At 38.9% G+C, this 14,511-nt stretch overlaps 1 protein-coding gene across 1 annotated transcript in view; it reads left to right on the forward strand.

Moving 5' to 3' along the window:
* Positions 1-14,511, forward strand: part of RABEP1 (rabaptin, RAB GTPase binding effector protein 1) — a 111,343-nt gene that overhangs the window by 51,302 nt on the left and 45,530 nt on the right. The window contains exons 5-8 of the mRNA XM_049774319.1: positions 4,640-4,759; positions 6,286-6,421; positions 7,895-8,073; positions 12,700-12,831. Of these exons, the coding sequence (XP_049630276.1) occupies positions 4,640-4,759; positions 6,286-6,421; positions 7,895-8,073; positions 12,700-12,831 (567 nt within the window). The remainder of the gene's footprint in view (positions 1-4,639; positions 4,760-6,285; positions 6,422-7,894; positions 8,074-12,699; positions 12,832-14,511) is intronic.

A 14,511-nucleotide genomic window follows, 5' to 3' on the forward strand; every position in this document is an offset into this window, starting at 1 on the left:
AAACTGTACACAGGGCTCCTGCCCTCAGGATATTCCCTGGGTGGAATCAGCATTCTGATAATCTGCATTAAGAGCTCTTCAGTTTACTATCTGTACTTCTCTCAGATTCCTTGACCCCCTAAAGGTTTGGAGTTTCTCTACTGCTGATTTTTCTATTATATAGCTTCCTGCTACACATTGTTATATCAGAAGATAATAGAAACAATTTCTATACTCTTGATTTTGTGGAGGTATGTTTTGTTGCCCAACATGCGGTCTGTCTTGAAGAATGTCCCGTGTGCATTGGAGAAGAATGTGAACCTAGTTTTCTGGGGATGAAGGCCTCTCTCTCTCTATATATTTTTTTTCAGTGTTTTTAAACTGTTTCGTGTTTTAGAGCCAGTATATGTTAAATTTTAGCCTGGTTGACCTATCAAGGGGTGACAAGGTGGTATCGATGTCTCCCACTATTATTGTGTTGTTGCTATTGATGTCTTTCTTCAAGTTTATCAGCAGTTTTTTAAAGTATTTTGCTGGCCCATGATTGGGTACATATATGTTTAGAAGTGTGATTTCTTCTTGGTATACATATCCCTTGATTAGTAGGAAATGTTCATCTCTTATAACCTTTTTTTTAGCCTAGACTGTGTTATCTGATATTAGTATGGCCATCCCTCCCTTTTTAAGGGAATTGCTTGCTTGAGTGATTATCCTCCTATCTTTTGTGTTGAGTCTTTGTTTGCTCTGACTATTCAGATATGTTTTTGCAGGCAGCAAAATGTTGGATTCGGTTTTCTGATCCATTTTGCCACTCTGTGTCCTTTTTTTTTTTTTGGTTTTTGGTTTTTGGGTCACATCTAGCAGTGCTCAGAAATCGCTCCTGGCAGGCTCGGGAGGACCATATGGGATGCTGGATTCGAACCACCAACCTTCTGCATGCAAGGCAAACGCTTTTTACCTCCACGCTATCTCTCCGGCTCCACTCTGTGTCTCTTAACTTAATGGCATTTAGTTCATTGACATTGGAAGAGATGATTGTCATGGAATTTAGTGTCATTTTTTTGTAGGAGTTTGGTGTATTTGTTGGGTCTGCCTTTCCTTCAGCTCTTCTTTTAGTTGGTTTAGAAACTGTAAACTTTCTGAGATGTTGTTTATCTGTGAAACTGTATATCCTTTCTTCAAAACTGAATGGAAGTCTGGCTTAGGGGCTGGAGCAATAGCACAGTGGGGAGGGCATTTTGCTTGCATGAGGCCAACCCGGGTTTGATTTCGGGTATCCCATATGGTCCCTTGAGCCCACCAGGAGTGATTCCTGAGTTGTTGTCCTGAGAGCCAGGAATAATGTTACCCTGAGCACTGCCGGTATGGCCCAAACACGAAAAAAAAAGAAAAAGAAAAAAAATCTGGCTGGGTAAAGTATTCTTAGCCATTTATTTTGTTTAGTTTTGTCACTATTTCATCACTGCTTTTGGGCCTTGAGAGTTGCTTGTGATAAAGCTGTTGTAAATCTGATGCTTCTTTGTATGTAAATTTGTATGTAGTTTTTTGTTTTGTTTTGTTTTTTTTTCATCCATACCCAGCGATGCTTAGGGATTTCTCCTGGCTCTACACTTAGCTTATTATTACACTTAGATTATTCCTGGTGATGCTCAAGGGACCATATGAGATTCCATTGACACAGGTAGGTGCAATAGCATATAAAAAACAGGGATTTGCCTTGTATGCAGCTGTCCTGTGCCGGTGGAATTAAATTTTTTTCTTTCTCTTTAGACATAGACTCAGAACGATCTTTCTCAATGCAGGATACAAATAAATATAATGGAATATTTCAAGAACAATGAAACACAGAACAGGAAAACTGGTATTCAGTAGGAAACATGCCACTTGAAGGGGCTGGGGGATAGGACAGGAAGGGGGGGCAATGTCTATGGTGGAGTGAAACATTCAGCAAGGAGAAGGATGTGATACTGGAAGGTGGTAAAGTGTTGTGTATGTAGCCTTATCAGTAACAGTACTGTTAGTCAATGCAAAAACTACATTTAATAAAAATTTAAACTTCCTTTTAGAAACAGATGGTAAGTGGGAAGCAAATGGTGGAGGAAAAGAAATATTGGCGGAAGAAAGTTAGACGTATGTGAAGGGATTGGTGTTTAAACATTGTATATATGAAACCTAATAGTGAGTAACTATAATTTTACATGACTAAATAAGATAAAATAATTAGGTTGGAAAGTGAATGTTTACTTCAAAAAAATTCATGTCATTTGCAAACAATGAGAGCTTGGCTTCTTCCTTTCCTATTTGGATGCCCTTAATATTTCTTCCTTGCCTAATTACCCTGCAAGAATATCCAGTACTATATTGAGTAGTAGTGGTGAGAGTAGACAACCTTGTCTGGTGCCTGATCTTAGAGGGAAGGCTTTCAGTTTTCCACCATTTCATATGATACTTGGTATGAAATTGAGGTAAATGCTTTGACTATGTTGAGTGGAGTTATTTGTTTTTAAAGCTTAAAAAAAATTGGGGCTGGAGAGATAGCACAGCGGTAAGGCATTTGCCTTAAATGCAGAAGGACGGTGGTTCAAATACCAGCATCCCATATGGTCCCCTGAGCAAGCCTGGAGTAACCCCTGAGCACTGCCAGGTGTGGCCCAAAAACCAAAAAAAAAAAAAATTATTTTTTACATCTTAACTCAGATCTTGACTTTTTAAAATAAAATTTTAATTGAGTCACCCTGAGATAGAGTTAAATACAAAGTTGTTCATGATTGTTTCAGCATCTGATATCCATCCCTTCACCAGTGTACATTTTCTGCCATCAACATCTTCAGTTTGCTTCTTGTTCTCCCTACTGCCTGCATCTGTAGCAGACATTTTTCTTTCTCTTTCTCTCTCTTTCAGTCTTCTTTTATTTTTTAGATGCTGGTTTACAATATTGTTACTGAAGGGGTATTACTTGACCTCCTTTCAGCATCCAGTTCTTGTCCAAATGTCCGAGATAGATGAATGAACAAGTAACATGGTACATCTACACAATGGAATACTATGCAGCTATTAGGAAATTTGTTTAGTATATATGGATGGATATGGAGTTGATTATGCTGAGATAAATCAGTCAAAGGGAGAAGGATAGACATAAAATCAAATAATTTGTGGGACCTTAAAAATCGAGGGCCAGGAGGACCAGTTCATAATAAGAAACTGGCCACAACTAGCAGGGGAGTACAGTTAGGGTAGAGAAGGTACTATGATAATGATAGTTGGAAATAATCACTCAGGACAAAAAGAAGATAAAGTGATATGCATGATACCCCTTCAGTAACAATATTGCAATTCACAGTGTCTAAAAGGAGAAAAAAGGGCAGGGCTGGGACAAGAAAATAATTTAAAGAGGGAAGCAGGGGAGAGGATTGGGTTGAGGGCAGCAAGGAAATGGGGTCATTGATGGTGGAAAATGTGCTCTGGTGGAGGGATGTGTATTGAATATTGTATGACTGATGAACTTTGTAACTGTTTCTAATGGTGGCTCAATGAAAATTAATTTAAAAAGATCTAAATATGGGGCCAGAGAGATAACATGGAGGTAGGGCATTTGCCTTGCATGCAGTAAAATGGTGGTTTGAATCCCAGCATCCCATATGATCCCCTGAGCCTGCCAGGAGCGATTTCTGAGCACAGAGCCAGGAGTAACCCTTGAGTGCAGCCAGGTGTGACACCCCCCCCCAAAAAAAAAGAATCTAAATATGATTTGTAAAGAAACATGCTAGTAGGCTAATGAATACTGTAAGACAATAGAAACAAAGAACATGCGAACTGATAGTAGGAAACATGCCACTTTGTGGGCCAGGGAATAGGACAAGGAGGGGACAGTATCATTAGCAGAGGAGAAAGTGTTCATCCAGGAGGAGGAGGTGTTGCTGAAAGGTGGTAGGGTAGGTAAAGTATTATATATGAAATCCTACCATATCAGGACTTTATAAGAATAAAGGCATGCGCTGTATTGCCAGGCTACATCCCTGGCCAGTAGCACAGCATTGAAAGTTAGACATGATTCTGTGGCCAGAGGTTGTCCCACATCAGGATGCTTATCTTGTAGGCTGATTGACGTGGGCTTTGATCCTGGACATTCAATATTGTCCCTGACGCTAGCAGTAAGTCCTGAGCATCACTGGGTGTGACCCCAAAACAAAACAAATAGACAAAAGTTAGACAAGGTACAATTTTGTGATTGCAAAGTTTTTGCTGTGTTGACTTTAATTAGTGTGCGTGTTAGAGCTTTGTAGGCACAAATTGCTTTGTTTTACCTCATATTTCTGCATTTTTCTATAAAATTAAGATGGGGAGAGAAAGGATGGGGCCAGGGGCTAAGTGGTCTCAAGTACATTTGGTGAAGATAAAAAAGGACTGAACTAAATATCCAAGCCAAAGTCAACAGCAATAGAATCAAGAGATTCAAACCATAACAATCTAAACTTTAAATGGGCCAGGAGACAGAGGGTAGTGGTAAAGGGTGCATTCTGAGAACATTGGTGGAGGGAGGTTGACACTGAAATCCAGCTATGAAGAACTTTGTAAATCACAATTGTTTCAAAAATTATATTAAAGAAAAAAAAGCTGTAGGTCAGAAAGTTGCAACATTTAATTCTTTTTTTAACCTTAGGCTCAAGAGGATGCTGAAAAACTTCGATCTGTTGTGATGCCCATGGAAAAGGAAATTGCAGCTTTGAAAGATAAGTTAACAGAGGCTGAAGACAAGATTAAAGAATTGGAGGCCTCAAAGGTTATGAAGCATTATTATCTATTTGCTCGGAATCAATAAAATAAAACATAAAACTTTCTTAACTAAAATAAGACTAGAAAGATAGCCCAATGGGCTAAGTGTTTGTTTTTAGAGTAAAAGGCTAGACTCACTATCTGTGGTTCATTATGGTCCCCCAAGCAAAGGCAAAAGCAACTCTTGAGCAAAGTCTGGGAGTAACCCATGAGCATTCCTAAATACTGTAGAAAAACAAAATAAGTAGATGAAAAGAGAAACTATAGAGTGTTCTGAATATATTATTATTCATAAATATTTGAAAAGTATCCAAAATTAAGTTTATTTATTTTTTGCTTTGTTTTTGGACCTCACACAGCTGTGCACAGGGATCACTCCTGGTGGGTTTAGGGTCATTTGGGTTGCCCAGGATTGAAGCTGGGTCAATCTCATACAATTCAACTCATACTCACTACATTATTGCTCTGGATTCATTCAAAATATTTTTTTAAGTTTTTTGGGGTTTTTTGTTTTGTTTTGTTTTCAGTTTTTGGACCACACCCAGCTGTGCTCTGTGGTTACCCCTGGCTCTGTGCTCAGAAATCGCTCCTGACAGGCTCAGGGACCATATCAGATGCTGGGTATTGAACCTGGGTCCGTCCTGGATTGGCAGCATGCAAGGCAAATGCACTACCACTATGCTATCACTCCTGCCCCACCAAAATTAATACTAAAATGAAGTCTGTGACAAATGGTTTAATAGAAAAGTTGTATGAAGAAACAATTTACAACTGAGGTAATCTAGAATAGTCATGAATGAGAAAAGATTATACCTTATCAGAAATTAAGGATATGGTCTGACATTTTACCTTTTTTTTGTTTTGTTTTGTTTTGGGGCTATTTGGGGGCACTCAGATTACTCCTGGTTGTTTGTTTAGAAATTATCCCTGGCAGGCTCAGGGGATTATATGGGATGCTGTGAGTTGAACCTGGGAAGGCCACATGCTAGACAAATGCCTTACTACTATGCTATTACTCCCCAACCCCACTCCATCATTTTACCTTTACTAAATTCAAAAAGTAGTAACTTTTGATAAAAAGGCAGTATTGAGGGCCGGAGCAGTGGCACTAGTTGTAAGGTGTCTGCCTTGCTAGCGCTAGCCTAGGACGGACCGTGGTTTGATCCCTTGGCATCCCATATGGTCCCCCAAGCCAGGAACGATTTTGAGTGCATAGCCAGGAGAAACCCTGAGTGCCACTGGGTGTGGCCCAAAAACCAAAAGGGGGGGGCAGTATGAATTTACTGGGAATGAAATACATAAGCTAATCTTAAGTATTGCTCTGGAAATGCAGGTTGGATTTACACTTTTGAAAAGCAGGTTGCAAAAATGTTGTGTAAATGTCAACTTATTGACATTACTAAACTATATTATTCTAGTGTTACTCATGTTATTTGCATGTAACGTGTTTTATAATGGAAGTTGTGAGTTAAATTTCATTATAAATATATAAATATGAACATATTTATTCAGTGGAATTATATCTTGTTTCAGGTTAAAGAACTGAATCATTATCTAGAAGCTGAAAAATCTTGTAGAACTGATCTAGAGATGTATGTAGCAGTTTTGAATACTCAAAAATCAGTTTTACAGGAAGATGCTGAGAAATTGAGGAAAGAATTGCATGAAGGTAAATATATACTATATATTTTATATCTTTTTTTTTTTTTTTTTTTGGTTTTTGGGCCACACCCGGTGACGCTCAGGGGTTACTCCTGCCTATGCGCTCAGAAGTTGCTCCTGGCTTGGGGGACCATATGGGATGCCGGGGGATTGAACCACGGTCCGTCCAAGGCTATCGCAGGCAAGGCAGGCACCTTACCTCTAGCGCCACCGCCCGGCCCCTATATTTTATATCTTAAGTTACTAAGAGAATTCTAAATAAAATTGATATTGTTTAATCAAATAAATTTCAAAAATACCAGGCCCAGAAATTATTAGTACAGGGGTTAAGGCATTTAAATTTCATCCAGCCAACTCTCATTCAAATCCCCAGCACCACACAGGATCCTGCTGACCAGGGGTCACTCCTGAATATAGGAGTAAGTAATAGCCAGTGGGTGTGACCCAGCCCTTTTTTTTTTTTTTTTTTTTTTTTTTGGTTTTTCGGACCACACCCGTTTGATGCTCAGGGGTTCTTACTCCTGGCTAAGCGCTCAGAAATTGCCCCTGGCTTGGGGGACCATATGGGATGCCAGGGATTGAACCGGGTCCTTCCTTGGCTAGTGCTTGCAAGGCAGACACCTTACCTCTAGCGCCACCTCGCTGGCCCCGACCCAGCCCTTTTCTATCCCCCATTTAAAAAGGAAAACAAACATAATTCACCATGTTAAATGTTAACAATTCAGTTAAAACTTTGCAGTTGGGGCCCTGGAGCAGGTACACTAGGTTGGGCACTAGCCTAGGACTCTTCCAACCTGACTTTGATTCAGTCAGACATTCCATTTGGAGTGATATGACCACAGAGCCGAAGTAGACAGTATATTTTGACAGTATATATCTTTAACACACTTGTCTTTGTGTGTGGGGGGGGGGGGGGTTGGTGGAAGGATTAAAATATACACCTAGAGAAAATTTTCATAAAGTGGTGTAAAAATAACCAAGTCTGAATGACTCTTTAGATTAGGAAACATTTTTCAAATGTTCTGATAATATCAGAAATATCCAGACTCTCAAAAGGTTTCCAAAAGAAGTAGGAATATTTTTTGACTTACTTGTTTAAATATTTGTTTAAATGCTAGCCCTTCTGAAATAGTGTCAAGTGCCAAGTCAAATATATGGAAAGTATCTGAGAGTTTATTAGAAAAATATTTAAGGGGTTAGAATAATTCCAGTAATAAAACAAACTAAAAAATAGTTTTTAACACATTGATGGTGGTGGTGGTGGTGGTGGTGGGGAACATTTCACATACTCCTAAGAAACATACTTGAACAGACCATGCTTAATTTGTGGCCTGCCTTGGTCAAAGATGTGCTCCTAGGTTCTTGTCAGAGCCAGGAAGTCAAACATGCATACTTTATTTGTCTTACATCTCGTAATCTTATATGAATAAATTGTCTACCATTAAAAGTCAGTGTTTCTGGTTGGGGGATTTCTATATAGTTTGTCATCTCTTGGAGCAAGAGCGACAACAGCACAACCAGTTAAAGCATACGTGGCAGAAGGCCAATGACCAGTTTTTGGAATCTCAGCGTCTGCTAATGAGGGACATGCAGCGGATGGAAATTGTGCTAACTTCAGAACAGCTCCGACAAGTTGAAGAATTGAAGAAGAAAGATCAGGTGAATAATAGTAGGTTTTTTTTTTTTGGTTTTTTTTTGGTTTTTGGGCCACACTCGGCAATGCTCAGGGGTTACTCCTGGCTGTCTGCTCAGAAATAGCTCCTGGCATGCACGGGGGACCATATGGGACACCGGGATTCGAACCAACCACCTTTGGTCCTGGATCGGCTGCTTGCAAGGCAAATGCTGCTGCGTTATCTCTCCAGGCCCAAATAATAGTAGTTTTATAGGACTTGGTTAGTTAGTTATCACCTCATGTGAATTGTATACTTTATGTGTATTATTGTATATTTTATGTGTACTAGAGATTTATATAAGCTGAAGCATATATGTCCCATTCAAAACACATTGTAGTTGTCAGAGCAATAGTTAAGTGGGTAGGATGTTCACCAAGAATAATTCCTAAGAATCAGGAGTAACCCCTGAGCATTGTTGGTGTCGTCACAAAACAAACAACAAAGGACATTATAATTGTTGCATTGAGGAATTTTGTCTTTCAACTTAAGAAATGTCTTGATTGGGGAGAAAGGTGATTTAAGAATGTTCCTCTCCAGTGGCTATGGAATTCAACAGTGCATATTTCTGAGAAAGTCCTTCTTTATTGGTTTCAGTTCTTGCAGGGCTCTGAATTGTATTAATTGAGGCTAGATCTCTTGTGACAATTCTCTAAAGGCTTGTTAATTGTTGGGGAGATAGTTCAAAAGGCAACTGCATACTTAGCAGGCAGCCTTCCCAGGTACAGTCTGATACTACACATTTTTTTGACCACCTCCAGAAATAACCTCTGAGCCCCTTAACCAGGATTAACTCTTGAGCACTGCTGGGTCTGACCCTAGTTTTTAATCTCTCTAATTAAAATGTAAAAATTCCTTCCTAAGTAAAAGTCTTAATTAAAAGGAATAGGGTAAGGATAGAGAGGCCAAGTGATGTGAAAAAGGAGGTGTCTACAGTGCTGTATACCCTAAATCTCATTTTCTAGTGATTTTTAAAATATATATGTATATATTTAAATATTTAAGGGATCTGGAGAGAAAGTGTATCATGTGAGGCATTGGATTTATACATAGCCAGCTATGTTTGATCCCCAGCATCAAATGTAGCATCAAATCCCAAACTTCATCAGGAGTAAGCCCTGAGTATAGTATAGCCAGGTATGCATTTTCAAAAAAATATGTATATAAGGGACTAGAGAAATGGTGCAGGAATCAAGGGGCTTTCCTTGTATGCTGCTGGCCCCAGTATAATCCTTGACACCAGTTATGCTCCCCTGAGTACTATCACAAATGATCCCTGAGCATAGAGCCAGGAGTAAACTGAGCAACTCCAGTTGTGATCCTAAAACAAAAACAAATATCTAGATACTAAGTTACATAACACAAATATTCATCGTGTTAAAAATGCTTTATGTTATGTAAAAAAATGGAATAATATGGTGATAAATTGAAAATGTCTTTGGCATCTCACTCTTCACAAAGTAACTGCCTTTTTGTCCTTTTTAAGTTACTTGTGGCTGGGTGATCAGTGGTCTCTCCTGACAGTGCTGGAGGTATGACATTGCTCCAGTTTTCAAAGGCTTTTTCTGTAGCTCTTCTAATTTTGTTATCATAAGTAATTTAGACATTGTCTTTCAAGCCATTCTGTGTGCTTATATGTGTGTTTATGAAGATTATGCAACTGGCAGCATAATGTATTTATCTTATAAATCATTTTTGTTTTGTTTTGTTTTGTTTGGGTCATACCCGGCAGCGCTCAGGGGTTACTCCTGGCTCTAGCTCAGAAATCACCCCTGGCAGGGCTTGGGGGACCATATGGGATGCCGGGAATCGAACCACAGTCTGTTCTGGGTTGGCCACGTGCAAGGCAAACACCCCACCTCTGTGCTATCTCTCCGGCCCCATCCTATAAATGATTTTTCTCACAAACATTATCTTGTGTATTTTTCTATAGCAGCAATCTCTGGTAGCATGTATTTAACAAATGTGCAAAAGTTGGTTTTCTTGTAGATTGTTCCTTTTAAATTCTCTTTAAAACAATATTGTAGATAATATTCTTTGTCACTGTTCATGTTTGCAAAACATCATAACGGGTCCGGAGAGATAAGATGGAGATAAGGCATTTGCCTTGCATGCAGAAGGACGGTGGTTTGAAACTTGGCATTCCATATGGTCCCCACAGCCTGCCAGGAGTGATTTCTGAGCAGAGAGCCTAGAGTAACCCCTGAGCATTGCCAGGATGACCCAAAAACCAAAATATATATATTTAAAATGATCTTTTAGGACCTAGGTTAGATTTTTGTTGTTTATTAATTTCTTCCTTTCAAAATTTATTTTGTTTCTTAATTATGGCATCTTCATAAGTATATATACATATATATTATATTTATATGTATTTATCTCATGAAGTTCTTAAAACAAAATCATAGAAACAAGCAAAAATAAAAAACCAGGAAAACTCTTGAAATGAGAAGGGACTAAAGGCGAATCTGAGATTTGATCTAAATCTAATTTAATCACCTCCCACTTCTTCGTGTACCTCTCTTTTTTATTTTTTTATCTTTTCTTATTATTATTATTTTTTTATTTTGGGGGCCACACCCGGTGGTGCTCAAGGGTTACTCCTGGCTATCTGCTCAGAAATAGCTCCTGGCAGGCATGGGGGACCTTATGGGATCTGGGCTTTGAACCAACCACTTTAGGTCCTGGGTCGGCTGCTTGCAAGACAAACGCCGCTATGCTATCTCTCCGGCCCTGTACCTCACTTCTAATATAATCCCTCAGATGTCTGCTCTTCTGTGCTCCTTTACCTGCTTTTCTTTTTGTTTGTTTTCTTCCATACAGTTAACAAACTCATCTTGCTGAACCTTCAATTTGTTTTTGTTTTTTTGGGGCCACACCAGTTTGATGCTCAGAGGTGACTCCTGGCTATGCGCTCAGAAATTGGCCCTGGCTTGGGGGGACCATATAGGATGCCGGGGATCGAACCTTGGTCTGTCCTAGGCTAGTGCTTGCAAGGCATGCCTTACCTCTAGTGCCACCTCTCCGGTCCCTGAATCTTCCATTTTCATCTGAAGGATTGGAGAGATACTATAGTGGCTCCAAGGCTCTTGCCTTGCACAAGATCCACCTGAGTTTGATCCCCAGCATCCCATATGGTCCCCTGTGCCTGTCAGGAGTAAACACTGAGCACTGCCAGATGTGGCCCCAAAATAAAACAAAACAGAAACAATTTTTTTTCATCTGGAGTGTTACCTTCTTTGTTACTTTTTTCTAGCGCCTTCAGTTAAAACCAGCCTTTTTTTTCTCCTAGAACCTTACACATATTTGTACAGTACTGTAATTGTGCATTTGTCTCTCCACACTAAACTGTTGGTGGAGGCACACATTAAAATTGTCTACCTCATCTCTGTTGAGTGAATAATTTCATAATCTCCAATCATTCACATAATATTTTAATATGTATCTTTATATGAATGTATTATTAAAACCTTTTCCTGATTTTACAGTAATTTGAAGAAAATTTCAGTAAATTTTCTTGTATCATTTGAAGAGGATACTTTGCTTTATTTTGTTTTTGTCTTTCACATACTGCATATTTTAGAAAGTTGTTTTCAAATTTATTTTGTATTCTAGAGTTCATACTTTGTGTCTTTAGTATTAAAAGATTTTATTTTGGGGCCGGAGAGATTGCATGGAGGTAAGGCATTTGCCTTGCATGCAGAAGGATGGTGGTTCAAATCCCGGCATCCCATATTGTCCCTTGAGCCTGCCAGGAGCAATCTCTGAGCGTGGAGCCAGGAATAACCCTTGAGTGCTGCCGGGTGGGACCCAAAAACGAAAAAAGAAAAAAAAAAGATTTTATTTTGACTACTATGACATTATAAACAAATTGAATGGATTGGAGAACATCAGGTCAAATGAAATAAGTCAGAGGGAAAAGACCAATAGATTGTTTTACTCATCTGTGGTATTTAGAGAAATAAAACAAGGAAACAGGTGATATTGAATGAGGACATACCCTTAGCCTTTTGATTTTAGAACTAAGATTACCAAGCAGTGGGATAGTGAAGTGGAAGGAAAGAACTAACTAGAAGATAACATGAGATGGAGGTATAGGGGTCTGAGCACTTGGGCTGTTATGAAGGTACAACAACTTTGTACATGAAAATCAGTAAATGTTAACAGTTGCAACTATGTTGCCTGCTCTTCAAAAAATAACAGTAAAATAATACAAAAATTTAAATGTACTGTTACCTGATAACCTTAGACATGATTACAAAACAAAAAATTAAGTGCCAGGCCCGGAGAGATAGCACAGTGGCGTTTGCCTTGCAAGCAGCTGATCCAGGACCAAAGGTGGTTGGTTCGAATCCCGGTGTCCCATATGGTCCCCCGTGCCTGCCAGGAGCTATTTCTGAGCAGGCAGCCAGGAGTAACCCCTGAGCACCGCCAGGTGTGGCCCAAAAAAACAAACAAACAAAAAAAAAAAATTAAGTGCCTTTTATTTCTTTTTCTTTTTTTTTTTCCTTTGCCTTTTATTTCTTATCATAAAACTCTGTTCTCTTTGTTTTGCATAGTTAGGGAACTGTAGATTAACTGTATAATTATTTTTTTTATTTGTAATATATAGGACGAAGATGAACAACAAAGACTTATTAAGAGAAAGGATAAAAAAAAACCAGATGTTGAGGAAGAAGTGAAAGTACCAGTTGTATGTGCTTTGACTCAAGAAGAATTATCAGCCCAGTTATCAAACGAGGAGGTACAGTAATTTTGCAGTTTAAATTGGTATATTGATGATATTAACAGTTTTAGCTTCTCATACATGTTAGTGTACTTATTTTGTTTTTATAGTATCCTAGGGTTTTTAGTAGCATGTTGCATTTTAATTGTCTCTACCTTTATTCCCCAGTGGTTCTAAAATTAAAACACTTGAGTTTAAAAATAATATTTACAAAATACTGTGATATGAATAATTAATATTACTAATCTTGTGAACTTTTTTTTTTTTTTTGGTTTTTGGGCCACACCCGTTTGACGCTCAGGGGTTACTCTCCTGGCTATGCACTCAGAAGTCACTCCTGGCTTGGGGGACCATATGGGACACCGAGGGATCGAACCGCGGTCCGTCCTAGGCTAGGGCTGGCAAGGCAGGCACCTTACCTTTAGCGCCACCGCCCGGCCCCTAATCTTGTGAACTTTTAAAAGAGTAAATCTGAAGGAAAGATTGTGTGTTTTATTAATCAATATTGGATTTTAAGTCCAGAAACAGTGATAATGCTTTAGAGCTTGTGATGGAGAGGTTAGAATATTTTCAGTTATTGGGAATGGATAAAGTAGAAATACTTGAAGTAGAAAATTTAAGTAATTCTTGCATTGGTCGAATGGGGCTGGATCTAGGGTGCACATGGCCAATCTGGGTTTGATTCCAAACATCCCATAGATCCCACAAGCACTGCCAGATAGAATAGTCATTTTAACAGTATTGATTCTTCCAGTCCATGAGCATGGGACTTTTTTTTGCTTTCTTAAGATTTTCTGTTGTTTCATAGGTGTTTTGAAGTTTTCATTGTATAGATCTCCCTCTTTTTTTGTTAATTTGATTCCTATGTACTTGATGTTTTTGGAAATTATTTTAAATGGAATAGACTCCTTGATCTTTTCTCCCCTAATTTATTATTTGTGTATAAGAATGTGATTCATGTTTGTATATGACTTTGTAGCAGGCTACTTTGCTATATTGGTTTATTGTTTCTAGGAGCTTTTGTGGGCTCTTTAGGGTTTATGTATAAAATCATGTCATCTGCAAATAGTGATCACTTTACTTTTTCTTTTTTAATTTATTTCCCTTTGATTTGTTTTTTTTGCCTGGTTGCTGTAGCTAGGACATATAATATTATATTGAAAATACTATGTTGAATAAAACTGGAGACAGTGGATAACCTTGCCTTGTACCTAATCTCAAAGGGTATGCTTTCAGTTTTTCACCATTAAGAATACTAGCTGTGTTGTGGCTGGAGAGATAGCATGGAGGTAGTGTGTTTGCCTTGCATGCAGAAGGATGGTGGTTCGAATCCCAGCATCCCATATGTTCCCCCGAGCCTGCCAGGAGTGATTTCTGATTGTAGAGCCTGGAGTAACCTTAGTGCTGCTGGGTGTGACCCGAAAATCAAAAAACAAAACAAACAAAACAATACTAGCTGTAGAGCCAGAGAGAGCACAGCAGTAGGGCTTTTGCTTTGCATGCAGCTGATCCAGGACGGATGGTAGTTCTATTCCCAGCATCCCATATGGTCCCCCAAGCTTGCCAGGAGCGATTTTTGAGTGTAGAGCCAGGAGTAACCCCTGAGCGTTGCTGGGTGTGACCCATAAACCAAACAAAAGAAAAAGAATATTAGCTGTGGACTTGTTATAGATAGCCATTACTCTTCAATAGTTTCTT

Source organism: Suncus etruscus, chromosome 1 (assembly GCF_024139225.1).
Source record: "Suncus etruscus isolate mSunEtr1 chromosome 1, mSunEtr1.pri.cur, whole genome shotgun sequence".
Lineage (NCBI taxonomy): Eukaryota > Metazoa > Chordata > Mammalia > Eulipotyphla > Soricidae > Suncus > Suncus etruscus.